Source organism: Saccostrea cucullata, unplaced genomic scaffold (genome assembly GCF_032062105.1).
Source record: "Saccostrea cucullata isolate Sc308-1 unplaced genomic scaffold, CSIRO_AGI_Scuc_v1 ctg2459, whole genome shotgun sequence".
Classification (NCBI taxonomy): domain Eukaryota; kingdom Metazoa; phylum Mollusca; class Bivalvia; order Ostreida; family Ostreidae; genus Saccostrea; species Saccostrea cuccullata.
The window spans coordinates 81,553-108,849 of record NW_026918221.1 but is presented as its reverse complement, the minus strand read 5'-3'; the positions used below and the strand labels follow the sequence as shown (position 1 = coordinate 108,849).

At 37.5% G+C, this 27,297-nt stretch overlaps 1 protein-coding gene across 4 annotated transcripts in view; it reads left to right on the top strand.

Annotated features, from left to right (window-relative positions):
• Nucleotides 1-27,297, top strand: part of LOC134259457 (afadin-like) — an 86,177-nt gene that overhangs the window by 26,773 nt on the left and 32,107 nt on the right. Inside the window, exons 18-27 of one of the 4 annotated variants that reach the window (XM_062742042.1) lie at nucleotides 1,965-2,030; nucleotides 3,252-3,325; nucleotides 3,774-3,892; nucleotides 4,291-4,470; nucleotides 4,782-6,197; nucleotides 6,444-8,356; nucleotides 8,707-8,828; nucleotides 12,127-12,241; nucleotides 12,830-12,943; nucleotides 13,478-14,791. In XM_062742042.1, coding sequence (XP_062598026.1) covers nucleotides 1,965-2,030; nucleotides 3,252-3,325; nucleotides 3,774-3,892; nucleotides 4,291-4,470; nucleotides 4,782-6,197; nucleotides 6,444-8,356; nucleotides 8,707-8,828; nucleotides 12,127-12,241; nucleotides 12,830-12,943; nucleotides 13,478-14,359 — 5,001 coding nt within the window. In that variant the 3' untranslated portion in view covers nucleotides 14,360-14,791. Of the gene's footprint in view, nucleotides 1-1,964; nucleotides 2,031-3,251; nucleotides 3,326-3,773; nucleotides 3,893-4,290; nucleotides 4,471-4,781; nucleotides 6,198-6,443; nucleotides 8,360-8,706; nucleotides 8,829-12,126; nucleotides 12,242-12,829; nucleotides 12,951-13,477; nucleotides 14,792-27,297 lie in introns of those variants that run through there. The other 3 variants (XM_062742038.1, XM_062742047.1, XM_062742055.1) reach the window with 3 other exon arrangements.

The following is a 27,297-nucleotide window of genomic DNA, read 5'->3' as shown; positions in this document are numbered from 1 at the left end:
TTGAAATGTTTGCTCATGTAATCCTTACAACACACAATTGTTCTCTGTGGTACGGACTGATCGTAGATCCCTGATCAGTCTGTCCCTGAGCTATCTACAGAACATTTGTCTTCTGCTGGCACAGATCTGTGTAAGATCTTCTAATCACCTGATGTAATTGGCAGTGTTTTAGTATCAGGTAAAACAATAGGTACAGGACAGGTAACCTCTTCATTGTCTGATTGACTAACAGACCGGGCAAAATCTATAAACTTAGAGGCCTGGCAAAATCTAAACACCAAACTAATAGACCTATCGGAATCTAAACACCAAACTAAGAGATCTAGCTGGAAAAATCTAAACACAAAACTAATACACCTAGCTGGAAAAATCAAAACACAAAACTAAGAGACCTATCAGAATCTTAATACTAAACTATTTAGAGACCTACTTGAAAAAATATAGACATCTCAACTGTTGGAATATGATAGAGCTATGTAATACAAACAGTGCTCTAACACATTGGTATATGGTTTCTACCTAGTATATGAATAATTGATAATTATGAAAATGGTATCAGTTTGGACTAAGTCTTTAGGAAATTAAATCCCGTATTTTCTCATTAAACTTACCATTTTACATGTTTATGCGATACATAGATTCTAATTAAGAGTGATTTATAATATGGTGACAGTAGAGTGTGTCAAAGTTTGAATTTACTAACATCCTAAGTATGTAATTAAGGTACAAACCTACAGGGCATTAGTTTTTGGAATATTTCAATAGGGAACATTCGACAATTGAAATGAATTTAAAAATCAATTTTTATTAAATATTTACTTATTGATACAAAGATCTATGGAATGTGAACTTTTCACAGGCTATCTTAGTTTTATGCTCTGCGTGTGTGATTTGTTTATTGTTGTAAATAAGTTCTAATTGCACACCTGTACGAAATCTAGAAAGCATACAAAATCAAACACTAATTTTGAGATAAGTGCCAGGTTGGTGTAATAATCTGTTTGTGATTTGGAGGGGGGTTTATAAAGCATATAATCTGTTCTGTTGACAGATATGTTCCCGTTATCAGTGCTGGGTATTTAAATCGGATCTGACCCCGAATGGAATGTGGAAGTTTGTCTGTGTGTTTGTCTGTTTTATTGCTGTAAAATCTCAAACGGTATTTTATAAGAATTGGTTTCAGGGATGATGAAAAGCCCAGATTTCTTGAAGATGGAATGGAATAAAAGAAGACAATGTTTTTGATATTTTAGTTTGGAGGGGGTGTGGGTCTCAGTATCCGTCATATCAGACAAAATGAATGTTACTCTTCAAACTCTGCGGTTTACAAATTATTATAGATTTATAATTAGTCCTAAATATAATGCCACAGTATTTTTGGGGTGGGTTCAATGACAATAACTAATGAGTTGTTTACAGATCGATAGTGACTGTTAATTGTACAGAAGTGGGCGTGGCAGATCCTCTAACATCTACAGGTAGGTATCAATACCTGGATAGCTGTTGACAGCTTCTATCTCTGAATCACACATCCTCACTTTACATCCAGATTATTATCAGTCCTGTCTAGATGGTGTCATAGGATAAAAATATCATAATTCAAGCTACTGTAATATAAATATAGGTTATCAAATACATTACAGTGTGTATTTACAGAGGGCTAATAACTCATAATTTTCTTTTTTGGAAAAAATGTTGATTTAGCAATAAAACACTTACATTGTATGTGCACAGTTTCTCATGTTTCAAGTTGTTTTATTACATTTTTTCTGATTGAATATTTCTGTCAGTACCTGTATTTTGTTTGTCATTTAATTTTTACAAATTTAATTTGAAAAAGTCAGGAGATAGATCTTTGTTTTATTAAATATTGTTAGTGCATGCAATATGCAGGCTTTGGATTCAAGTTCATTATTAGATTTCAAATGCACATGCTTGAAAGTTCAATATGTAATTTATTTCAGGGTGACGGACAGAAACTCAGTGGCATCTATATTAAGTCAGTGGTTCCTGGTGGTGCAGCGGCTATTGTGAGTATTTCATTTACCTTATTTCAAATTTAGAAATGTGCAATACATTTCTTAATCGTTCTAAAACATAGTCCCACACACAAATACTTCTGACGTGAATAATCCTAACCTGAGACACCTACTTCTCACAGTAACTCGTGAAGAAAGGTAAATCTAGAGATGTTAGCATGCGTTACGTATTTCAGGTATTATTTACGTCTTATGTCATTCCTGGTGATACTAGAATTTCTTGGATGTCTTCTGTTACACATATTAGTTATACTTCCAACATTAGTCACACTGGAGAGAAAGTTCCTTATATGTACTCGGGGGGAATTAATAGCGTGGGAGTGAGGAGTCATTGGAATATACACAGGAATTAATCAAGCGAAAAAAAACAAAGAGATCTTATCTAATAACGGTCATCACTTCTTTCTCCTTTGAGGCGGATTGACCAAATAAAAGTGTTGACGCGTTACACAGATATATTTAGGGAGAGGTGTAAAACCAGAAGACAGTTGAATGTTAATCACAAAAATCAAATCTGATCAGATTTATTTCCTTTGAAGAAATCATACGCGCCACTTAAGTTTTGTCTACAAAGAACTTTTAAAACCTTTCTCTTTTGTTAGGTTGGATGTAAAATTATTTTAAATCTATTTTTATGGCTCTCGTTTTACATTATTCTTCTGTTTGTTATTTGCTGGGTGTTTGTTGACTTCTGACTGAACTATTTGTGTTAAGATAGACTTCAAAGTAAAGCTAACCTGTTATTGAAATACCTGGTGTTCAGTAGTCCAAGTACGCTGCATAATTCTGCAGTCAGGTTTAAATGCCTCACTTGATTCAATAGAGTACAATCTTATGTCATGTTTCACTGTGTCTTTTGTATGCTCATTGAGATGAAGCATTTCTCAATTATACTTCAATTAAATTTTTGAGTATGTGCATTCCCAAATTTGTGATAGAGTAAAGGAAATAAAAAAATTGTTTCAATAATCAACATGATCAATATGAAGAGAAAGTAGGGCTTTGTGCCTTAAATGCATATTTAATTATAGTTATAGGTTATAGGTTTGGGATGTTATGTAATCCAGTGCCTTCATTAAATAAAGTACTTTTTAGTTTGTTCTGCAGACAAATAACGATAAAATGTAAAAAAAAAAAAAAATTAAGACAAAATTAATGATAACATTGTTTTGATGATCAAGAGTTTAAATCATATCTTGTTGTTAATTTCAGGATGGGCGACTACAGGCAGGGGACCAGTTATTGGAGGTAGATGGCAAAGGACTTGTTGGCCTGTCTCAGGACAAGTGAGTTCATTTCGTGTATTGCTAAAAATAGACCTAATAATGTAAAAGTATTCCACACACAAAAAAAAACTCATCTTAATTTAAAGAGGGTAAAAATTGTAAGGCTCCAAAAGGATGCTGTGAAATTCTGATTCTAGGGGACCAGTGTTGGTCGTCCATTCCTACAAATTTACATCATTCCCACAAATGATAACCGAGTCAGGAATCAGTTGGTTCATTGAGTGTTCATTGTATACAAGTCACCCACAAAATAATGTCTCCATGCATGAACAATACAGGAAAATTTTAGTTGTCCATAAACATTTACTCTCAGAACTTTAAGTACTCGGAAGAATCAGGGCTTCCTGTCACTTAATTGTAATACCACTGTTCTATAAATCTATTGACCATTATTTTGTTCTGTTTTGGTGTATTCCGTTTTACTGACCAGTACATTGTGTTGTTACAGGGCTGCAGAGTTGATGACCAGGACTGGTCAGACAGTGACATTAAAGGTCGTCAAACAAGGAGCATTCTACCATGGCCTGGCCACCCTGCTTAGCCAGCCCTCACCTGTGATGCCAAGAGGTGAGTCAAAAATAATACCAAAAGAGGTAAACGTAAATAAGTTTTACCTAGAGAGGTCAACATAAAACTGTAAGTTATACCTAGTGAGGTTGACGTAAATAAGTTATACCTAGTGAGGTTGACGTAAATAAGTTATACCTAGTGAGGTTGACGTAAATAAGTTATACCTAGTGAGGTTGACGTAAATAAGTTATACCTAGAGAGGTCAAAGTAATTGAAACCCAGAGAAATATCTTATATTCCTCTTTTGGTCATAACCAGAGGCCTAGGTTGTTTCACTTTACACCAGATTTCTTGTGGACAAATTTCTTAATATGTATGTTTTGCAAACAATATGATAGCATGATTCACATGTACAAATATGTTGCATTTAACTTTATTTACCCTGTGATTTTCAGCATCACCAAAGAAACCATCAAGTCCGCAAAGTAACAAGCACCGCCCACAAGAGGAGGGGCCACCCCCATATAACGCGGCCCCAGACATGGACCGGGGGCGACCGGCCCAGCACGGGATGGACCCTCGACAAAAACAGTCCATGCAGAGCCCCCATAATCGATCATCCCCAGCTCTTAATAGTAAGTGTCAGGGAAAATGGGGTCAAAGGGCAAAGGTTAGGAGGAAAAGGGTCAAGGATGTTAGGATTGTTAGGGCCAAAGCAGAGTTTGAAGATGAGAAGAAATGAAGATTTGTTGTAGAGGCATGCTGCTAAAAAACATTTAGAATACTTTGCTCAATGTACTGTGTCTTGAGATAAAAAATAAGGTTTATATTTTACAGAATGCCTCTGTGAAATGTTCATTTCCTCTCAGATTCCTAATATTTGTTAGGGATATTACATGCAAGCTGTGTTCTTGTATAAAACTTGAATGTATTGCATTTTAACCAGAATATAGATCTGGAATCTCCAGTAAAGAGATGGAGATGATATACGGCCGTAAGGATGCACTGTGGCGCATCATCCTGGAGGCAGATTTACATGCTGTGATAGGAAACAGGAAGCCTGACCCAGAGTCAGCTCCAGGGGCATTCTCTTACCAAAACCCCCGCAGCAAGAGTGCCTCAGACTTGGAGGAGGAGGCCAGGGTTAACATTGGAATCGTGGATAAAATAGCCCCCAGACCAGCATCTCAGTCCAGTGTTAAACCCCAGCAGAGGAGAAACCATCACAAGAGGAAAAGTGTGGTGGACTTACGAGAATTACAAGCTGATCTCAAACAATACCGATCTCAAGGACAGGAGGGTCACAGACCCCGCAGTAAATCTGTTGGTGAGATGCAGAGACCCAGACGTGTGTACACTCAGCAGAATGTGTCCCCACACCACAACAGCAGGCAGTATTCAGAAAACTTCCCTGCACATTATGACAATAGGCAGTATTCAGGAAACACTCCCCAACACTATGTACAACAGCCATACTCTGTAAACAATCCCCAATCTCTATCAACAGGACAAACCTATCAGACACAACAAACTATGAATAGTGCCCCTGTTGACAAGTCCAATTCTCGTAGTTCATTCCAAAATCTGAAAGCGAGGCACAGTAACAGAATGAAAAACAATGGTCTTCAGAGAAGCCAGTCTGTAGGTTCAGTGGACCGTGAACAGAATTATAATCCTGTCTCCTATACAGTGTACAGCAAGGCTGTTACCCCACCCCCTTATAATCCCCAGGGTCCTACAAAGCTAGTCCCTCAACATGTCAGAAGTCATTCAGCTTCACACATGGACTACACTCGTCCTTCTAGTCCATACAAACAAACCTCTCAAGGTCACCTACAGCAGTCCTATCAAGGTCACCCACAGCCGTCCTCTCAAGGTCATTCCCAGCAGGTGTCTCAGAGTCATGGGAGACAAACGTCTCAGCCCCTGAACTGGAGGCAGCCTCCACAGAGAGTGGTGCACCACCAGAGGAGTAGGTCCAGTGACCTTCACATCCCGTCCCGAGGTGACTTTTATCTCGGGGAGAGTTACGATTCCGCCAGAGGAAGTGACTCACTGCACAGTTACGGTGTCTTGTCACCAGTGGTGTCGTACAATATGTTTAAAGCCTCTATGAAAAATACAAACTCAGACAGCGGTATCAGTGATTCCAGAGAATCTAAAAACTCAAATTATGACTCGGGTGAGCCTTTGAACTCTCCTTACCCAGTATTCTCACCAGTGAGTCCACACACGCTGAACAGCACCATGAGGGACTCGTGGGATAGAAGTTCTCTGAGTTCCTCCGCCAACTCAACCATGTTAATGTCAGGACATGGTTCACTGCCCAGAAAGAATCAAGTTCTACTTGGCAGAGGTGGTCGTAAGTTCACTCTCCACAGCTGAAATTATTAGGAACGGGTATTAAAGGAACTGTCTGTGTTGTAATAGATAGTGCTGTTCACAGCATATATTGCAAGCATATTTTAACTTCAAAATAAAAAAAAAAATTAAAGAAATAGACAAAGATTTTTAAAAATATTTAGAATTGATAAATAATGCTTCTCAGAATGAGTTTGATTTTGCTGTACTTACTAAGTGTTAACATGTGGTACTGTATTTGTTTTAGGTGAATCTATGATGCCGGGAGGAAGACAACTCCGCGACCAGCCCCAGCACTCCCCTCACCGCCCCCCTCACCACAGGGATCCCAGAGACCACGAGACGAAGTCCAAATCCATGGCCAACCTCCACATGGACAACTCATTTGATCATCGAGACCCACAACATCATCAACACAACATGAGACCAGCAGCATCCGTTGGGGCGCTACAGAATCCCAATGTTCCGTTCCAGGACTATTATAATCAGGGACGTAATGATCCCCGGGGAAACGATTACGAGAATCACCCCAGTGTGGATCCCAGAATTCCTAGAAACCTGCAAGATCCAATGCGCAATCTTGGATATACTGACGTGAACCATAATGTTCCTCCTGGACATTTTGTGAAACCTCAGTTACGAGAGACTGTAGAGCAGGGTTCACCATCATCCCGACATTCCGGGGCCAGCAGTCGTGACGAGAGGCCGCAGTCTGCCTACTACCCTCATCAACACCAGCCAGACTTTGTGCGGGAGGAGCGACCTAAATCAATGGAGGTCAATGTTGGAAAGATGCAGGAGATGCACCAAAGGTATGGACAGCCTCAACATTCTCCACATCAGTCACCTCATGAGAGGAGCTTTGATAACGAAAGAGATCCTAACTATATGAACATGAGAGCACAGCAGCAGCAACAACAACAAATGCAGAGTGGATACGTCAACCAAAGTGACATTCCCAGATACACAGCCAGCAATGAATCCAGGCAACTGAACTTCTATGAGAATACCTCTCCAAGGCAGAATGAACCCTCACCTGCATTCCACCAGCTAAAACCAGCAGAAACAGACGTTAAGAGGCCCCCTCCACAAACAATGCCAAAACCTTCTGTGGCTCCCAAACCAAATGCTCCAAAAGTCACCCCTGCAAACATTCCCAGAGTAGAGGTGGATAACAGACAAACCCAGTCACATTTCTTTGAGCCCAAAATCCAACAACAACCAGAACAAAGGTCCCCCAAAGTCCCCTCTTCCCAGCCAGGCTTCATACAGGGAAGAGGAATGCCTCCACATAGTGCTGGCTACCAGAGTGATCCAAGGGCAAACAGTCTGCCCCGGGGCAAATTCACTCCTCCCAGAGATAATCAGTACCCCCCACAGACACATCAGAGCCCGGAGTTACCTCCCCCTCCCCAGGAGATACCCCCAGAGCTTCCACCTCCCCCAGCTCCTGAAGATTTACCAGAGGAGTTGCCTCCCCTTCCCCCTCCTCCAGCCGGGGAATATTCTCTAGATCCCCAATATGCAAACTCAACTGACCCAAGATTTGGACCTCCAGGTGGCTTCCAACAACAAGGCCGATTCAACCAACCAAAACAGAGAGTGCAACCCCAGCAGCAAAGGAACATGGGGTATGTAGAACCCCAGCAACAGTTTATGCAACAACCTCCCCACTCAGCTACCCTGCCCAACAGATTCCAGCAACCTAGTAATGATTATCAAAACATTTTATATGAGAAACAGAACAGAACATTTGACTCTTCATTACAACAACCAGCCAATCAAAATTTGTATGAATCCTACGATCCTAAAGCAAGGTCATTACCTCCAATGAAGATGGATCCCCAGTTATCAAAACACAGGTTAATGTCAGAGGTCACCGAGGTCACACAGAGGTCACAAAAAGATGGAGGCCCTCTGGTGTCACCGTGGGATCGCGAAGAGCAGGAGAAACTGAACAAAGCCCGAGAGGAGGAGATGAGTAGGTTACGTGAACAGGAAATAATTGACCTGGAGTCTCGGCCGTATCTGTCACCCCAGGAACAAGACAGACTGAGGAAGTTACGTCTGGAGCAGGAATTCCAGCGTCGCGTTCAGGAGTGTGCCAACCGAGACGAGGACGACGAAGACTCTGACAATGAGATAACAAGCCGCACGCAGGTAGTAAGTGTGCACCAATTAACTCTCTACTTCTGCTGTTAACATCAGATAATTATCTCACGCAAGTATCACACCTATTTCTATCCTGTTCTAATAAAGCACTGACTGATTACTGTATTATGATCTCTCACATCTCAGATCAATGTAATTACCTGTAATGGTATAACTTCACATTCACTGTGACTAATTGAGAAAAAGCACCATAACAACAACTGTAATCATTTTATATATTGTTAATCAGACTGAAATAGATTCATTACTCAGCAAAAGCCTGCTTTATGTGGAAAAAATAATTAAATGATAAATATTGAACTATTTGACACTGTGACAATGTGAGCTGTGATGTTTAGGGTCGTGAGTTCCTGATCCAGACGATACAGGAGGACATTGGGAAGGCTCAGAGGAAACTGGAGGAACTCAATCAGAAACAGCTGTACGAGGAGTATGAGAGGGAAAAAGACCGTATGCAGAGGTAAATAGTGACCAGCTTTGTAAACATTTAATTTAGAATTAAAAGCAGAGAATGTATATTCCTCCCATCCCCCCAGCCCACCCACACCCCGAAAGAAAGTGTTGCCAGGGATTCAATTTAATTAAGAAATGAATTAAATTTTTGAAGATTCATATATGTAGGATATATATGCGGGCATATTTCATGAAGCACTAACAGCGCTTCATGAAATATCCCGGCGTGAAGCGTCATAGTTCATATACTTCATGAATCTTCAAAAATTTAATTCATTCCTTACACATGTGTATTAAAATTTACATTATTTTTCTGATGAGTTGACACAAAATTTATGCCATTCAACTGACATTTTTAAAGTGAAACAATTTACACTATAGATTTGACATCAACGTGAGGTATTATGACGTAACAATTGAGATTATCATGATCACCCATGGTAGCTCATGAGAAATGAACAGTCTTCTTAATTGCAAAGAATCTTAAAGAAAAGTATTTGGAAAATGATTAATGTTAATATTGACAATTAAATGTTTTTAAACATACTTGATAAACCATTTCGTGCTGAAACCTTTTTAAAGTAATCTAAGCAATAAAAATTAAATTTTGAGAGTAATGACTGTAATGTATTTAATTATTATGCAAAAAATGAGCAAATCAGAAATTTAATCTTAAAGTAATTATAATCAATTACTTTTATTGTAATTGACCACACATCTGTCTCTGAATACTTTTAACTTAAAGCTACAGTCAATTTGAATAGGAATCCTTACATTTGAAAACATTAACTCAACATTATAATGTTTTTGAAGTCACCAGGAAGCTAAAACCATGTTTGTGGAGTAAGTAGAGTGTTACAGTTTAACAGTCAGTTATACAGTGAGGAGGGGTTTGCGAAGGTTTAGGCTGTCTCAGTATGACAGGTGCTTTATTTGACTCCACTGTGTCAGTATATCAGCAACACGGGTTTCATGCTTTCATTAGGTCACCTGAGTAAACTCAGGTGACCTATTGCTATCTGTTTTCGTCCGTCGCCGTGCGTTGTGCGTCGTGCGTTGTGCGTTGTCCGTTAACATTTGAACATTTTCAACTTCTTCTCTGCAACCACTGAACTAATTTCAACCAAATTTGGCACAAAGCATCTATTGGTGAAGGGGAACAAAAATTGTGAATTTCATGATCCCTGCCCCCCTGGGGCCTGAGGGGTGGGGCCAAAACCACTAAAATTAATGCAATCTTTAAAAATCTTCTTCTTTACTCCTGGACATCAAGTAGTCAAACTGTTTGCATGATTGTAACCAGCAATGAGTCCTCTACCAAAATTGTGAAATTCATGGCCCTGGGGTCAGGGGTTCCAGTGCTAGGGCGGGGCTAAATAAGTAGGTAGTGAAAATGCATTATTTCTTTGAAAATCTTCTCCTGGGTATTATATAAGCAAACTTAGAACACAGTTATGATGAGCAAGAGTGTCTCTTTTAAAATTTTGAATTTTATTGCCCAAGAGTCAGGGGTTCTGGTGTTAGGGTGGGGCTCTATTGATTATATACTAGTGAAAATACATGAATTCTTTGAAAATCTTCTTCTCTGCTCCTGGGTATTAAATGAACTCACTAAGTACATAGTTATGACGAGCAAGAGTGCCTCTACCAAAATTGTGAATTTTATGGCCCCAGGGTCAGGGGTTCTTGTTTTAGGGTGGGGCTCTAATGATTATATAGTGAAATGCATGATTTCTTTGAACATCTTATCCTTTGCTCCTGGTTAATATGCTAATGATCTAATTACATATTTAAGGCCAGGATTTATTTTATTTTCAGTTTTACAAACCCTCCGCGCAAGGTTTTGAATTTTCAGAAAAAAATTTAAAAATTTTTCTTTCCGATGTCAAATTTGAGTCGGGATCGAGATTTCAAATTTACGAACTCGCACTTCCGGTTTTACGATGAAACGGCGGGTAAATAAAGCTGAGAAGATAGCTTGGTTTAGTGTAAAATTCATCAATAAGAGTGCCATTCAAAACGTTTCACCCGTTCGAAGGACAAATAAAATGCTGACGACTTTGTTGCACAATATCATGCTGGTGAGATAATTATGTATTCGTTTCAAAAGTAACTGTCTGTAAATTATTTTCCTCCCCCAGGTTTTAAACTGCCCGTGGTAGCTATTGCATATTGCCAGCGACATTGTTTAGGTCTCTGTTATAGCTTACAGTCTAAGCATCATTCTTCAGAAAAGGGTTGCTTATGCATCAGATGTAATGAATATAATGAATAAAACTATGGGAGAAGTTAAGTCCATTTGAGGAAGAAATAAACAATAACCTGAAGAAATAAAAAAAAAAATTCAACTATTAAAAGGCAAGAATATACAAATATGTACAGGCATGTAGTATCATTTGTATCAGCCAGAAAAATTATTTTACACTTAATTGAAAAAATGTTCACCCTACTCCCCAATACTCCCTGTCTGTTTTATGATAGGAATTATAATTTTAGAGATCAAGTAAATTTTAGAACAATGTCTACACATTCACCTAACACATATTAAAGAAATGAAGATATATTGAAAGACTTCTAAAGAATTGATTTTTTGAAATATATTTTGATCAACATCACAAAATTTATATAACTGGCCCAAACTGGCAGATGATGAAATAAGCAATTAAATGTTCTACTTTCCTATTTGTAAGCATTATGTGTCCAGTGGTAAGGAGCCTATTAGGATAGCATAAAAAAAGAATGTACAAATGTTAATAATTGATTTATCAAAAAAAATTTTTATTTCTTTCTCCTTTGGGACTTTTTTATTCTCATGTTCAGAACTAAACCTAAACATTAAAAAAAATGCTGGCCTTATAATGAAGAAAGGGGCCTCTTTTAAAATAGATAATTTCAGGGCTGCTGGGTCAGGGGTACCAGGGGGGTACTTTGACTAAAAATAAATAAATGCTTTGAAATCTGCCCTTTGATAAGCAATGGTGCCTCTTTCAAAATTTGTGAATTTCATGGCTTTTGGATTAAAACACGAACCAAATACAATCGCTGGAAAGTTGTTACATGAAACTCAGGTGACCTATAAGGCCCGTGGGCCTCTTGTATTGCACTGACTTTGTTTTCAGCAACACAAGCAAATAGAGATATAGTCAGGCATTAATTGATTTTACACAATTCCTTGTAAGATAAGTCCTTCTATAGTATGTTGATCAACAAAAAAATGATTTTATTGCCTTGCATGAAAAGATTTGATCTCTTTTATGATGAATAAGTTAATCAGCTGATGATATGTTACGACGTATGTTTCACAGGCTGGAGAGAAAGCTGGAAATTTTTGAGTTGGAGAGAGAGGAGAGACAACAAAGACTGCAAAAAAGGCAGGAACGAAAATTACGTGAACAGGAAGAATACCAGCGTAAACAGAGGGTAGGTGTAAATAGAATATATATATAATTTGGTTACTGTCTTGAAATATAAGCAATATTTGGGCGAGGGTAAGTAAATGTGATAAAGGGCGAGGCTTGCTGAGCTCTCTTACGCTTTCGACTTATATTTCAAGACAGTTATCATGGAATTTTGTTTATCCTGCAACATATTTTTTACATTTGAACGTCAAAAACTAGCTATTTTCGACAGATTTAGGCACATCTCTGCCGTGAAAACTATGACGCCACGGCATAAATATTGCAATATACATGACGTCACAATGCTTTTAGAATGTCGGAACACATGCACAAGGCTATATTAGGGCAATGCAAGGGGTAGTTGCAGGATAAAAATAATCATATATAGAGGCAGGAACGAATATAACGTGAACAGGAGAAATACCAGAGTTAAAGGTGTAGATAGAATATACAGAAACTATGATCATAATGATATTAATTGATCATGATAAAAAAAATACCTATTATATGGAAGATGCAAAAAATTGATTATGACATAGTGTATAAATATATGAAAAGTGACCATTTATGATGGCTTCATCATTTATGTACTGTGTTTATATTGTTCCAGGATATCCGAGAGAAGCAGAGGCAAGATTACGAGGAGCAAAAGAGGGTGATGTTGATGGAGGAGGAGAAATTAAAGAAGAAAAAACAAGAGGAGGAACAAAGACGGAAAGAAATGGTGAGGAGTTACTCTGAAATGAAATGAAACACAGAAATGAAAATAGATGTTCAGAGTATCTTTTAATTTGGTATTTGCGACTGAAATCAGCTTTAACGATCTTAAATACCACATTAGAAGATTAGTTATTCCCATTCGAATGCAATCCATGCAATTTGCTTATTGTTTACATCCTATTTTGTCGAGTTTCTTTATTTTCCTTTATTTTCTTCAGAGAGAGAAGTCGCCTATCCTGAAATGAAATTTAGTATACAGATTAATCAGATAGATATTTAGGTCAAGTTCTGTTTTGGGTATGATCGCCATATTTGACAGAGTTATGCCTATTTGGAGTTGGAACAATTCTAATTTGGGGGGGGGGGAAGGGGCATAAGTGTTTTATGAACATCTCTTGTTTCTGTATGAGAATCCTAGTAATGCAGTGAAAACTAAAATGTATTAATAGAAGTCAATATGTACTGAAGAAATACTGTACACATTCAGAATCTGGAGTTTTTGATGAGGGTCCTTAAAAGATTTTTTTTTTTATTTCAGGAAAGAGAAAGATTACGAGAGCTGGAGGCCCAGCGAGAACAGGAAGAAGCACGGCTCCGAGCGGAGGCACGACAAAGACAGGAAGAACATCAGCGACGGGAAATAGAAATGCGGGAGCGTGAGAGACGTGAGCAAGAAAAGCGGGACCAGGAACTCCGCGTGAGAGAGGAGACACAGCGTCTGGAGGCACTCAGACTACAAAGTCAGCCTCAGGGTTATAACCAACAGTACGCCAACCTACCGGCCCACTCCCAGTACGGGGCACCTGCTCCCCCCGTCAGGGGCTCTTCTTACGACGTCCACAACATGAACAGACAGAACGAGAGGAACCCAGAAATACAAAACGGCTTCCGTAACATGAACAATAACAATTCTAATATGAGATATGTGCCAGAAACTGTTCCTAAGAAATCAGTGTCATTTAACACACAATTAGAGACCCGTAACACATACAGTGTAGGCAGTGAGAGTGATAGGACTCCTTATGCATCCCAGTCCTCATATCGGTCATCCACATCTGATCAGAACGAACCCCATTCTCCATACGGTCAGCCACCCACCCCCGATCATGCCCCCCAGGACAATGTTTTTGATTCAAGTGGCACCCCACAGCAAAATCATGTATCCTACAAAACAGCAGAAATAACTCCTACGGTTGTAGGATCACAGGAAGTGTATCGTGATCCTAGGAGCAGGATTATGGCCCAGAAGGAGGCCCAGAGTGGTAATGCTTTCTCTAAGAAACCCGCTTCTGATCGGATGTCCTTCAGAGATAAAATGAAATTTTTCGCTCAAGAAGCTGGTGAGAATACCCCCAAGGAGAAACCCAAAGCATCAAAAACACTTAGGAATATTGAATCTCAACTTCATAACGGAAAATGAAAGTGATAGTAAATAGAATTTTACAAATGATTTCATGTATTTATCAGAGAAAAGTTGTTGAGTACGGGTGTACTTAGGGGAGACCATGATTTTAATTATTGATTGGGATTCCATAGAGTGAAGAAAATCAGGATTTCATCGTCAGCAGACCGTTGAAGTGCAGTGTTAAATTATATCATACCGGTATCATGTTACTGTTATTTTTTATGTTTTGACAAATTAGGAAGTATATTTTTGCTAAATTATTTTTTATGTGATACTTCGATATTACTAAGAAAATTAATGTGCAGAAATTTAATAATTTTATAATGTGTACATTTAATATTTTCCGCAGGTAACTTCAATTACATGTATATCTACATAGATTGCAAAAATGAAAGTAGCTAGATTTTAAAGGTATGATAATTTGTAAATTAGCCATTGCATAAGAAAGATTTTTTTTAATTCAGTTTAGTTTTTTTTCTATAATTTTTTTTTGTTGGGGGGTGGTGGTAAAAACAATTAGAGGGCATTTAACCATGTTTAGAAAGTAAAAATTTTCTTAATCCTTAATTTTCATTATAACTTTAAGTCCATGTTGGAGGTTTAGATTTCACTCAAAATTTTTTAGTCATCTAATCATCGAGGTAAAAACATTTTAAAGTGCTTATAAAGCTGAAAACATTGAACAGGAGTCATTGAACAAAGCATCTATTGTTGGTGCATGGGTGATCAATCGCAAGAAATTCAGTGTAAATAGAGACATGCTGTTGATAAAATGTAAATTTTGTACAGAAATAAGGTTTTATATGATTATATATTCCATAAAAAATAGGTTAGCAGTTGAACAAGTTTATGATGGAGAAACCATGATACAAGTATGCACACTCATTGTTCATTATATACAGGAAAGCCAACATTCGTTCATTGACACCAGCTATATGTAATCATTATTCCATTCCATAGCAAACAGTTTCATGGTTTTCATTTTTATATTATACAAAATTAATGTAGAGGTTGTTGATTTTTTTTAACTTGAACTTATTAAGATTTTTACCAATTCTAACTGTTGATATTAGTAATATTTATATATATACCAATATTCCTGTATTTTTATCTCTCTATGCTAGAGGTCATTTTATGGTGTAAGACATCTGATGCTGTAGAGATATTTTGACATGTTTTATAATTTACTACAAGATTCCGTGATAAGTTGAATGGTTGTGATTATTTCCAGTATAGATTCCTTATTTTTAATTCAGATAGAGAGAGAATCTTTGTGTTGTGACAAATTGACCGCTAGGCCAGGGCTGGGCATGGTTTGAATCCTGCCCAGGCTTTTGTTAATTTTACACCTGCTTTCCTGTTGACAATTTTTTTTCTCTGTATTTCCATTGTTATCATTCCATTTTAATGAACACTGACATTCCATTTTGTTTCTACTTAACATTTGCACGCCAGATTAAAGAGGAAATAATAAAATAAAATATTTCAGCACTACACAAACAAAGGAAGGCATTTTTATGTTGAAAATTTAAACTTATTAAAGAAAAGAAAGGGAACTAAATTAAAAATGGGTGACTTTTCGGCTTTTACCCATTATTTGTCACATCTAGTCAGGAAATGTTTCATGTGTTACCATGGTGATATAGCTGCTAACTTGCATACACATGTATCTGATGCAAAGCAATAAATTTGTATATTGACACAATCTTGTTCTTTTTTTAGCAGACATAACAGGGATATAAAGATTTCCTGTTGTCTACCTACAAAGCGTTAAAATATTTTTACTAAATGTGTTTTACTGTATATGAAAAGGAGTAAATTTTGGTTCATTTTAATGATGACAAATATCACATTCTTTAAGGATATCCGATCATCAGCCAGGAAGGATAACTCCAAATATTTATATATTATTTAAAATGCATCAAAATGAAGCTTGAAAGTGAAATTTTTCATGCAACAATTTTCATTTTATTCATCTTTATAAAATTCAAGGTTTTTGGAAGTCTTGGAGAAGGTCTTGTAAAAGTTGACTTTTATACCCTATAAAAGGGAAAAAATTAATACAATTTTAGAGAAACAAGATTTTCTTGAATCCAGCCTTAGATACTAATGCTTATTAGCATAATATGATTTAAAGAGTGATTTGTGGTGTCTTGCAATGATAGCAAAAGCCTTTTACACTATGTATTATAGAATATATGACAGAAATAGAAGACAAAAAATACCAAATAAGTATAAAAATCATGGCAATTTCTCTGAATGCCTGGATACCTATCGTTTTTTAAACCTAAAATATTTAGTTGATCAATTTTCAATTAGAAAATGCATTGCTGATATTTCAATTCTTTTTTTTCTGCAAAAACATTGGAGATTTGGCATTTTTCCCTAAATAATATGATTAACTTTAATTTTTAACTTTTAAGAAATCCTGTGGATAAATTTAAATAACTTTGTGGATTCAGAGATACTTTTATGAGTACTTTTGATTACTTAACTGCTAATTTTATAAACCTGAGGATCGGACTACCTTAAGGTAGACTTGAAAGTATTTAGAGTCTCCGAGAATTTGGACCTTTGTACAAAGGCAGCATTGACAAGGTTGCTAGTGAGGGTATACAGGTCAGGGGCCCGTTTTTTCCAAAAATAGAAGACTAAATCCAAACCTTAATTCTGCATATTTATATTGAAAACGATTTATATCGCTAAGAAAGAGTGTAGTGAGATGTTTTTACACCAGCAATTTTAAACAGAATCATTCATTTTGCAAAATTTTACAATCCTCTTAAGTTATTGGTGTTAGTGGTTTGTTCTTTTGTAGGACGGGCCCCTGAATTCTACAGGGCTCTGTGACAAGCAATTTCATCGTATTTTAAAAGGAAGCCAACTTTAAGTGATCATAACTCTGATGTGAAAAGTTTTGATATATACCAAGTTTGAATTGTCAATAACTAGAATCGATGTTCTGAAAAGAAAGGGGTCAACATACAAATTTACAATAAAAGTACAAGAAGGTGATATTTAACTATAAGTACTGTAGAGTTAGTTCAATTACGTTAGAAAAATGAGACAAGCAGAGATAGTGGACTAATCAGCATTTCACTAAAAGACAGAACCATTAAATACTAGTAACAACACGGAAACATTTCAAATGCTATTATTGTCAAAGCATTATTAAATCGTAATTTTTAATAAAAGAAAGGAATGTGATTTTAAAATTCACTTCAGATGCTGACCGTAAGTACCGACGACATAAATAAAAGTAATTTTATCATATATTACTACCATGCTTTATGATCTCTGAAATAGAAACAAACTGATATCTCACAATCTTAAGTATTTAAAATTTGGAGAAGGGTTAATAAAGGAATAAAATTTAAACTCCTTACCTTTTGTTCTTTTTTTTAGTAAACTAAGTTAGGTATACTAATTTTTTATATCATACTAGGCCCTAGTATTGAAGTTGAAAGTAATAACCGAATTTTTGAGGTACTGAGTACTTCCGTTTGAAATTGTATGGTATAATACAAGTTACAGCAAGATCAATGGAATTCTTTAACAAACATATTTTTTGCTATACTATAGTAACTTAATCACTTTGTTCAATCCTTAATGAAATATCAACAAGAGGCAGGAGGAACATCAGCGACGGGAAAAAGAAATGCGCGAGAGACGCGAGCAAGAGAAGCGTGACCAGGAACTCCGCGTGAGAGAGGAGACACAGCGTCTGGAGGCACTCAGACTACAAAGTCAGCCCCAGGGTTATAACCAACAGTACGCCAACATAACGGCCCACTCCCAATACGGGGCACCTGCTCCCCCCGTCAGGGGCTCCTCTTACGACGTCCACAACATGAACAGACAAAACGAGAGGAACCCAGAAATACAAAACGGCTTCCGTAACATGAACAATAACAATTCTAACATGAGATATGTGCCAGAAACTGTTCCTAAGAAATCAGTGTCATTTATCACACAATTAGAGACCCGTAACACATACAGTGTAGGCAGTGAGAGTGATAGGACTCCTTATGCATCCCAGTCCTCATATCGGTCAACCACATCTGATCAGAACGAACCCCATTCTCCATACGGTCAGCCACCCACCCCCGATCATGCCCCCCAGGACAATGTTTTTGATTCAAGTGGCACCCCACAGCAAAATCATGTATCCTACAAAACAGCAGAAATAACTCCTACGGTTGTAGGATCACAGGAAGTGTATCGTGATCCTAGGAGTAGGATCATGGCCCAGAAGGAGGCTCAGAGTGGAAATGCCTTTTCCAAAAAACCTGCTTCTGATCGGATGTCCTTCAGAGATGAAATGAAATTTTTCGCTCAAGATGCTGGTGAGAATACCCCCAAGGAGAAACCAAAGCATCAAAAACACTTAGGAATATTGAATCTCAACTTCATAACGGAAAATGAAAGTGAAAGTAAATAGAATTTTACAAATGATTTCATTTTTTATCAGAGGAAAATTTTTTAGTACGGGTGTACTGCGAGAGACTGTGATTTTATTAATGATTGGGATTCCGTATAGTGAAGAAAATCAGGATTTCAACGTCAGCTGATTGTAGAAGTGCAGTGTTAAATTATATCATACCGGTATCATGTTACTGTTGTTTTTTATGTTTTGACAAATTAGGAAATATATTTTTGGTAAAATATTTTTTATGTGATACTTCGATATTATTAAGAAAATTAATGTGCAGAAATTTAATAATTTATGATGTGTACATTTAATATTTTCCGAAGGTAACTTCAATTACATGTATATCTACATAGATTGCAAAAATGAAAGTAGCTAGATTTTAAAGGTATGATAATTTGTAAATTACCCATTGGATAAGAAAGATATTTTTTGTTTTCAGTTTAATTTTTTTTTCTATAATTTTTTTTTGGGGGGGGGGGGGTGGTGGTGGTGGTAAAAACAATTCGAGGGCATTTAACCATGTTTAGAAAGTAAAATTTTTTTCTTAATCCTTAATTTTCCTCGTAACTTAAAGTCCATGTTGGAGGTGTAGTTTTCACTTAAAATTTTTTAGTCATCTAATCATCGTGGTAAAAAACTTTTTAAAATGCTTATAAAGCTTTAAACATTGAACAGAAGTCATTGAACAAAGCATCTATTGTTGGTGCATGTGTGATCAATCGCAAGAAATTCAGTGTAAATAGAGGTATGCTGTTGATATAATGTAAATTTTGTACAGAAATAAGGTTTTATATGATTATATTCCATAAAAATTGGTTAACAGTTGAACAAGTTTGTGATGGAGAGGCCATGATACAAGTATGCACACTTATCATATATAAAGGAAAGCCAACATTTCATTCATCCTCAGCAGATATATGTTATCCTTATTTCATTCCATAGCACACCGTTTCATGGTTTTCAATTTTGTATTATACCAAGTTCATGTAGAGGTTGTTGGGTTTTTTTTAACTTGAACTTATTAAAATTTTTACCAATTCTAACTGTTGATATTAGTAATATTTATATATGTACCATTATTCCTGTATTTTTATCTCTCTCTGCTATAGGTCAGTTTATGGTGTAAGACATCTGATGCTGTAGAGATATTTTTACTTGTTTTATAATTTACTACAAGATTCCGTGATCAGTTGAATGGTTGTGATTATTTCCAGAATTTATTCCTTTTTAGCTCACCTGAACCGAAGGCTCAAGTGAGCTTTTCTGATCAAAATTTGTCCGTTGTCTGTCGTAGTCGTCGTCGTTGTCGTTGTCGTTGGCGTTGTTGTAAACTTTTCACATATTAATCTTCTTCTCAAGAACCACTGGGCCAATTTCAACTTAACTTGGCACAAAGTATCCTTTGGTCAAGGGGATTCAAGTTTGTTCAAATAAAGGGCCACGCCCTCTCCAAGGGGAGATATTTATGAATTAGTGAAAAATTAATAGCATTTAAAAAAAATCTTCTTCTTAAGAACCACTGGGTCAGGAAAGATGAAACTCATGTGGAATCATCCTCAGGTAGTGTAGATTAAAGTTTGTTCAAATCATGACCCCGGGGCTAGGGTGTGGCCAAAATGGCCGACCAAAGTTTTACATAGGAATATATAGGAAAAATCTTTAAAACTCTTCTTCTCAAGAACCATTGCCAGGAAAGATGAAACTCTTGTGGATTCATCCTCAGGAAGTGTAGATTCAAGTTTGTTCAAATCATGACCCCCGGGTCTAGGGTGGGGCCAATATGGCTAACCAAAGTTTTACATTGGAATATATAGGAAAAATCTTTAAGAATCTTCTTCTGAAGAAGCACTGGGCCAGGAAAGATGAAACTTATGTGGAGTCATCCTCAGTTAGTGTAGATTCAAGTTTGTTTAAATCATGACTCCAGGGGCTAAGGTGGGGCCAAAATGGCTAACCAAAGTTTTACATAGGAATATATAGAAAAATCTTTAAGAATCTTCTTCTCAGGAAGCACTGGGCCAGGAAAGATGAAACTCATGTGGAATCATTCTCGGGTAGTGAAGATTCAAGTTTGTTCAAATCATGACCCCAGGGGCTAAGGTGGGGCCAAAATGGCCGACCAAAGTTTTACATAGGAATATATAGGAAAAATCTTTAAAAATCTTCTTCTCAAGAAGCACTGGGCCAGGAAAGATGAAACTCTTGTGGAATCATCCACAGGTAGTGTAGATTCAAGTTTGTTCAAATCATGACCCCGGGTCTAGGGTGTGGCCAAAATGGCCGACCAAAGTTTTACATAGGAATATATAGGAAAAATCTTTTAAAATCTTCTTCTCAAGAACCATTGGGCCAGGAAAGACGAATCTTATGTAGAATCATCCTCAGTTAGTGTAGATTCAAGCTTGTTCAAATCATGACCCCTGGGGCTAGGGTGGGCCCAAAATGGCTGACCAAAGTTTTACATGGGGATATATAGGGAAACCTTTTAAAATCTTCTTTTCAAGTACTTCATAGGCATGATTAGTGATATTTTTCTATTTATATGGAAACATCCTCAGGTAGTGTAGATTCTACTTTGTTCAAATCAGGACACCCAGGGGGGTTGAACCCCTCCCCCCCAGTAAACTTTCAGTTTTGATCTGATATGTGCTTTTTCCTAGTCGATGTGCTCAGGTGAACGATGTGGCCCTTGGGCCTCTTGTTTTAATTCAGACAAAGAGAGAATCTTTGTGTTGTGACAAATTGACCACTAGGCCAGGGCAGGGCATGGTTTGAACCCTGCCCAGGCTTTTGTTAATTATACACCTGCTTTCCTGTTGACAATTTTTTTTCTCTGTATATCCATTGTAATCATTCCATTTTAATGAACACTGACATTCCATTTTGTTTCTACTTAACATTTGCAACGCCAGATTAAAGAGGAAAAAATGAAATAAAATATTTTAGCACTACACAAATAAATAAAGGCATTTTTATGTTAAACATTTTGAGTTTATTAATGAAAAGAAATGGAACTAAATTTGAAATGGATGACTTTTCGGCTTTTACCCATTATTTGTCATATCTAGTCAGGAAATGTTTCATGTGTTACCATGGTGATATAGCTGCTAACTTCCATGTACATGTATCTGATGCAAAGCAATAAATTTGTATATTGACACACTCTTGTTGGTTTTATATAGCAAACATAGGTGGACTATAAAGATTAATTTCCCCGTTGTCTACTTACAAGGAGTGTACTTAAAGAGTTTTACTGTATATGTATATATTTACATTTGCAAATGTTTTCCTTTATATAACACTACTGAAGGCAAGCGTTTTTATAACTGTGTAAATACAGGTATGGGGTCAAGAGGTCATAGATGTGCGTTTGGATAAACGTTCGACGTAATTTCTCTGTGACGTCATAAAGGGTCGACGCGCGTTTAGTGGATAACATACATGCCGTTGAGTTTGAAAAATTAACGCATTTCACACGTTAAAAGTAACAATCAGGCAAATATAAAGTACGAATAAGTCACAAATGTAAATATAAGTAATAAGGTATCATTTTTTGAGTTTTATTGAGATGTAAAACGGGTTGGCACATGATCAAATCTTCCATAAAGCCCTTCGGGCTTTATGGGATTTGATCACGTGACCAACCCGTTTTACATCTCCATAAAACTCAAAAAATGATACCTTATTTCTTAAATACATGTATCATGAAGAGTAAATTTCGAGAGGAATGCGCCCCACCTAAAATTTTAAAATGAATCTGTAAAATCGGTGAAATATTCCGGAAAACTCAAAACCTTTATAGGTTTTGGCCGTTACGATACAAAAGCCAACATCCGGTTTGACTAAAACTTCCCATTCCTGCATTGACGAAGTTGAGTAGATAGGAAAACCACAAATAGTTTTAATTAAAACGATGCTTTATTTCAAGAAATTCATAGGCCATATATTGTACTTTCTGACTTTTGTTCTTTCGGTCTATTTTAATATGGGCCTGATGGAAATAAAAAATTGCATGCTATAAGCTTTCAGTGGAGCCTCATTTATCTGGACGCTTTGGTTCCTAAACAATGTGTCCGGATATGTGAAACTTCCGGATACCTGAATTACCAACTTAACACGACAAAATAACGTTAAAGAATTCAATTCCAATGAAAAATCGCCCGGATACTGAAGTCCCGATATCTTGTGTCCGCATATTTGAAGGTTCACTTGTAATTTGTTAAAATTGTGAATTTGCAGAAATTTACTGAATGACAGAGCCATGGCATAATTATATACTGTAAAAACACTTTTGTTCACTTCATTGTTCGTTCGCGATTCATAAGTTTGAAATCAATCCACCGCAATTAATATTCGCAACCTAGGAAACTTTTTTTTTTAAATACTTATTTAATTAATTTGAGTTTGAGATTGTAAATTCATGAATATTAAAAAACTAGTTTTTTTTTTTCAAAGACAAAAAATGTGATATTTGAGTGTCTTCAGAGGGTGAGGATACGTACCGTTAAAAAGGTGTGCCGGTAGTTATCTTCACGATCTGAGGAGTCTCAAAAATCACATTTTTGTCTTTGTTTTTCTCCCCACCTCATCATTAAACATGGACAACTCTCGATTCTTTCTCCACTTTATAATGAAACAGTGTCTTACCCTACGTTTCTTTCGCTACCTTTTCATTGAATCTTTTGTTTCTCTTTCCACCTTATTATAAACAGTGTCTTTTCCTTTGTTTCTCTCCACACCTTATCATTTCATAGTGTCTCATCCTTCTTTTCTCTCCCCACCTTATCATTAAACAGTATCTACTCCTTTGTTTCTCTCCACACCTTATCATTTAACAGTGTCTTATCTTTTGTATTTCTCTCCGCCTCCCCAAATTTAATTAATAATTATTCCTTTCCTCCTCCTCATCAATTATGACACCACTTATCGTCAAATAGTAAAACATGTGTATGCTCCCTAAGGACAAAAAATCTTACAATGCAACATACTTATAATATTACTTCACATCATCTTTACAACATGCTAATTCTCAAATTCCACTAAATAAACATATCAAATAATCTTATAGGAAAGATAGAAAATAATACGAAGTTTTTACGATATTTTACAACGTCTTTTACGAAAGGTAAGTAATGATTTAGTCCTTTTATCGTAAGCATAACAGTTGAAATATTTCTAAATTGTCGTTTAAGACTTTTTTGGCTGCTCCTATCTAACATGTAGAAATTGGTGAGGGAATATGAATCATGGATTCTATATTTTCTTGTATTTTATATTATATACATTAAAAAAAATTCTCTAGTTTTGTCACTGAGCGGATATGATACCCTCTTTTCTCTCCTTATTTGTTATTTCGCTTCATCCAACTCTTTGGGCTTACCTATGTAAATCTTTGATTCCCTTTTGCTGCCCTTTTTCAAACTTATCAGGTGGAGATTTGAATTATCGATCTGGACTTCGGGCAATAAAACTTACGAGCTCAATTTTGAACTCAATTTCACATTTACCAAAGGATTATACAGTGGGAAAAGTGAGACTGAGATCAAAAGTGAACTCATCTAAGTTTTATGGCCCCCAATCCATACAGTCCCTGAAACGTTCTACTTTCCCAATTTTCCATTCGCTCACCGTTCGTTCAGCGTGCGTTTACCCTTCGTTCTTCGTTCACAGTATTGCGTTCACCGTTCACCGTGTGCTCGCGTTCACCGTTCGCTCTTCGTTCCGTTTACTTTGCGTTCACCGTTCACTTTTCGTTCAGTCTTCATTGTCATTCGGAACTCCGAAGTGAAAGGACTTATCTTTTTGATGGTAAGGATTTACATTTTTTTTTAAATTAAATACCATAGATATCGTGTTTGAAGAATAATTATTTCATTGCAAAAATTATCTATGATATTAATGTTTCTATTATTATAACTCAGCTGTTACTTATTTCATAAAATTTCCCTGGAAAATAATGCATTAAGTACCTACATGTATGTAGAACGATGCTAAAATATTAACTTTAAAAAGGGGCAATGCACAAATGCTTCACGCACGGCATCAATTTGTTGTAAATTTAAAGAGGACAAATTATAAATTGATGTATAATAATTAATCCAAGTCTTTTAGAGGACAAGAATACATAAAAAAAATTATTTCTACAGTAATAATTAATCCAAGTCTTTTACAGGACATGAATACATAAAAAAAATTATTTCTACAGTTACACGTTAATGTAGGTTTGAGAATTAGGAACAGTACTCAAATATTCAGTTAATTAAATATCTTTAGAGTTAATTAAATTGATGGTGTGGTTTTAAATTTTAGAAAAGATCAACTGTTTAAAATAGTCTATTATTAGAGAAAGAAAATTCCTTCTTCACCGTACATTGTACCTAAACATATGTTTAAATATATGTTTGCCATTAAGTATAATTAAGACACCCCCCCCGGTGCCTTTTCTCCCAAAATAAAATTCTTATTAAGTTTTTTCAGTATATATTTAAGTAATATTTAATTCGTATTGTAACACAAGAAAACCAGTCTTAAAACCAATATCAAACAGTCATTAAACAATAGTATTGTAGTATCTGTGCGACTGTCCCATGGTACGACTCACTGTCTGTATTACGTCAGATGGCGGGATAGTCGCACTCTTTCTTCTACGCCTGGATGCCGAGCAGACCGGACGTGTCTGGGACAGCAGCGGAGCGGGAAGTCGACCCGGGCAGAACCCACTGTGTTTGTGTTTGTATATATTGTTGTTGAATAAATACTTGTAAAGAACACCCCCTAGACGGATACTTTACTGGCGCCCAACGTGGGGCCGGGATTCCCGTACTGCTGTCAGGTATTTTTAGGCATCGGTTTTAGCCGCCATTTTTGGTGCTGCTAGGTACAAGAGAGCACATGCTGATTTTTCATGTATTTTTCTTGAATCGACTTTTGGAATTGATTTGTAAATATTGTCTGTGAATTCACTTGATTATTTGTGACATTTTTTATGGATATGTCTGTTGAGGAGGCCGTGTCGGCTTTAGGCCTGGACACGCGCCCGGATATCAATAGTGTCATGCAGTCAGACAGATTTAACCCCCATATTCCGTGTAGTGTGCATGGTTTTCCCGGGGGAGGGGGTTATTCACCATATGTTTATAACGGGAGTGAGCATATTGCCTCCCGTCACACACCTTTTGCTCAGTCAATGTCAGGTCACATGGGAGGGGGGTTGCCCCTGGGGGGTCCCTCTACATCCACGCCCGGCCTGCATTCGGGCATCCCCTGTGGGGAGGGTAGTGTGTTACAAAGTTTGTCAAGGAGAGAAGTAAGGTTTGCCCAGCCCCAATGTAGCTCACCAGGGATGATGACCAGTGATTCCCTGGAGTCCTCTTTAGGTAGCCTGTGTTGGTGTGGCTCATCTGGCAGCGCTTTGGGTTGTAGCCCACCTGGGTATAAATACAGTAAGGTTCCCTTGAGTTTAGGTTTAGAACATCGGTATTCTGTAGGTCATGTGCTCTCAGCTAGCAGCCAACATGTCCTTGTGGGAGACACAGCTAACCTGAGGGACATAGGAGTTAGACCAAGCTTTGGTGAGGGTATACCCCACTCGTTTGACCCCGCCCCTCCGCCACATACACTGTTTGCCAATCAACAGCCTGTGAGGCCTGCACCGCTCACTTCTGTGTATGATCTGAGGCCTATTGACCCTTTAGAGCTCACCTGGAATCCTTTGTCTGTACAAACCCAGCCTAGACCCAGGGACTTTAGTGTGTCCTCTCTTCCTGGGGATGACTTGCAACCCCGGAGCTCAATGCCACACACTACCTCTGCCCGAGACTTGGTAAATACTGGGGGTGGACATGCCCAACCCCCACTGCCTGATCACACCCAATCCCCATGGTACAGAGGTGAGGATGTTCAGACCTCACACCTAGGTATGACTATGCCCAATGCATCACAGCATCATAGGGTACCCATGTCATCGACTTGTAGTCCTGTCTATCTCGATATCCCAACCTGCCATTTTGGAAGGGAGGGGGAGAGGATAGCACATGTGCATGATACAGCCAAGCTGGGACACTATGCTAGTCAGCCTGTCCCGGCCCACAAGGATAGCAGCTTTAATAGACCTACACAGAACACCAGTAGGGCAGCTGCTTGGAGTAAGCCCAGGTACAAGGACCTTAGGTATGATAGTAAGACCAGCTGGAAGGCATTTTTGCACAAGTTTGTGAGGTTGTCTCGTAGTCAGCTGTGGATTGAGGAGGAGCAGCATGACCAGTTCTTTTTTTCCCTTGAAGGGGCAGCAAGCGAGTATTATACCCTGCTGTTAGAAACCAGTAGCCAGCTCCGCCTTGGTGAGATCTTGCAGAGATTTGAGAAGCGTTTTGGCTCCTCTGCCCCCGATCTCGCTCATCAACTTAACTTCCAGTCTGCCTGCCAGAACCCTGGGGAGTCACTTCATCAGTGGGCCGACAGAGTCCTGACCTTGGCGACTCGAGCCTTCCACAGTGTGCCTGATGTGCACACCCACGCTATA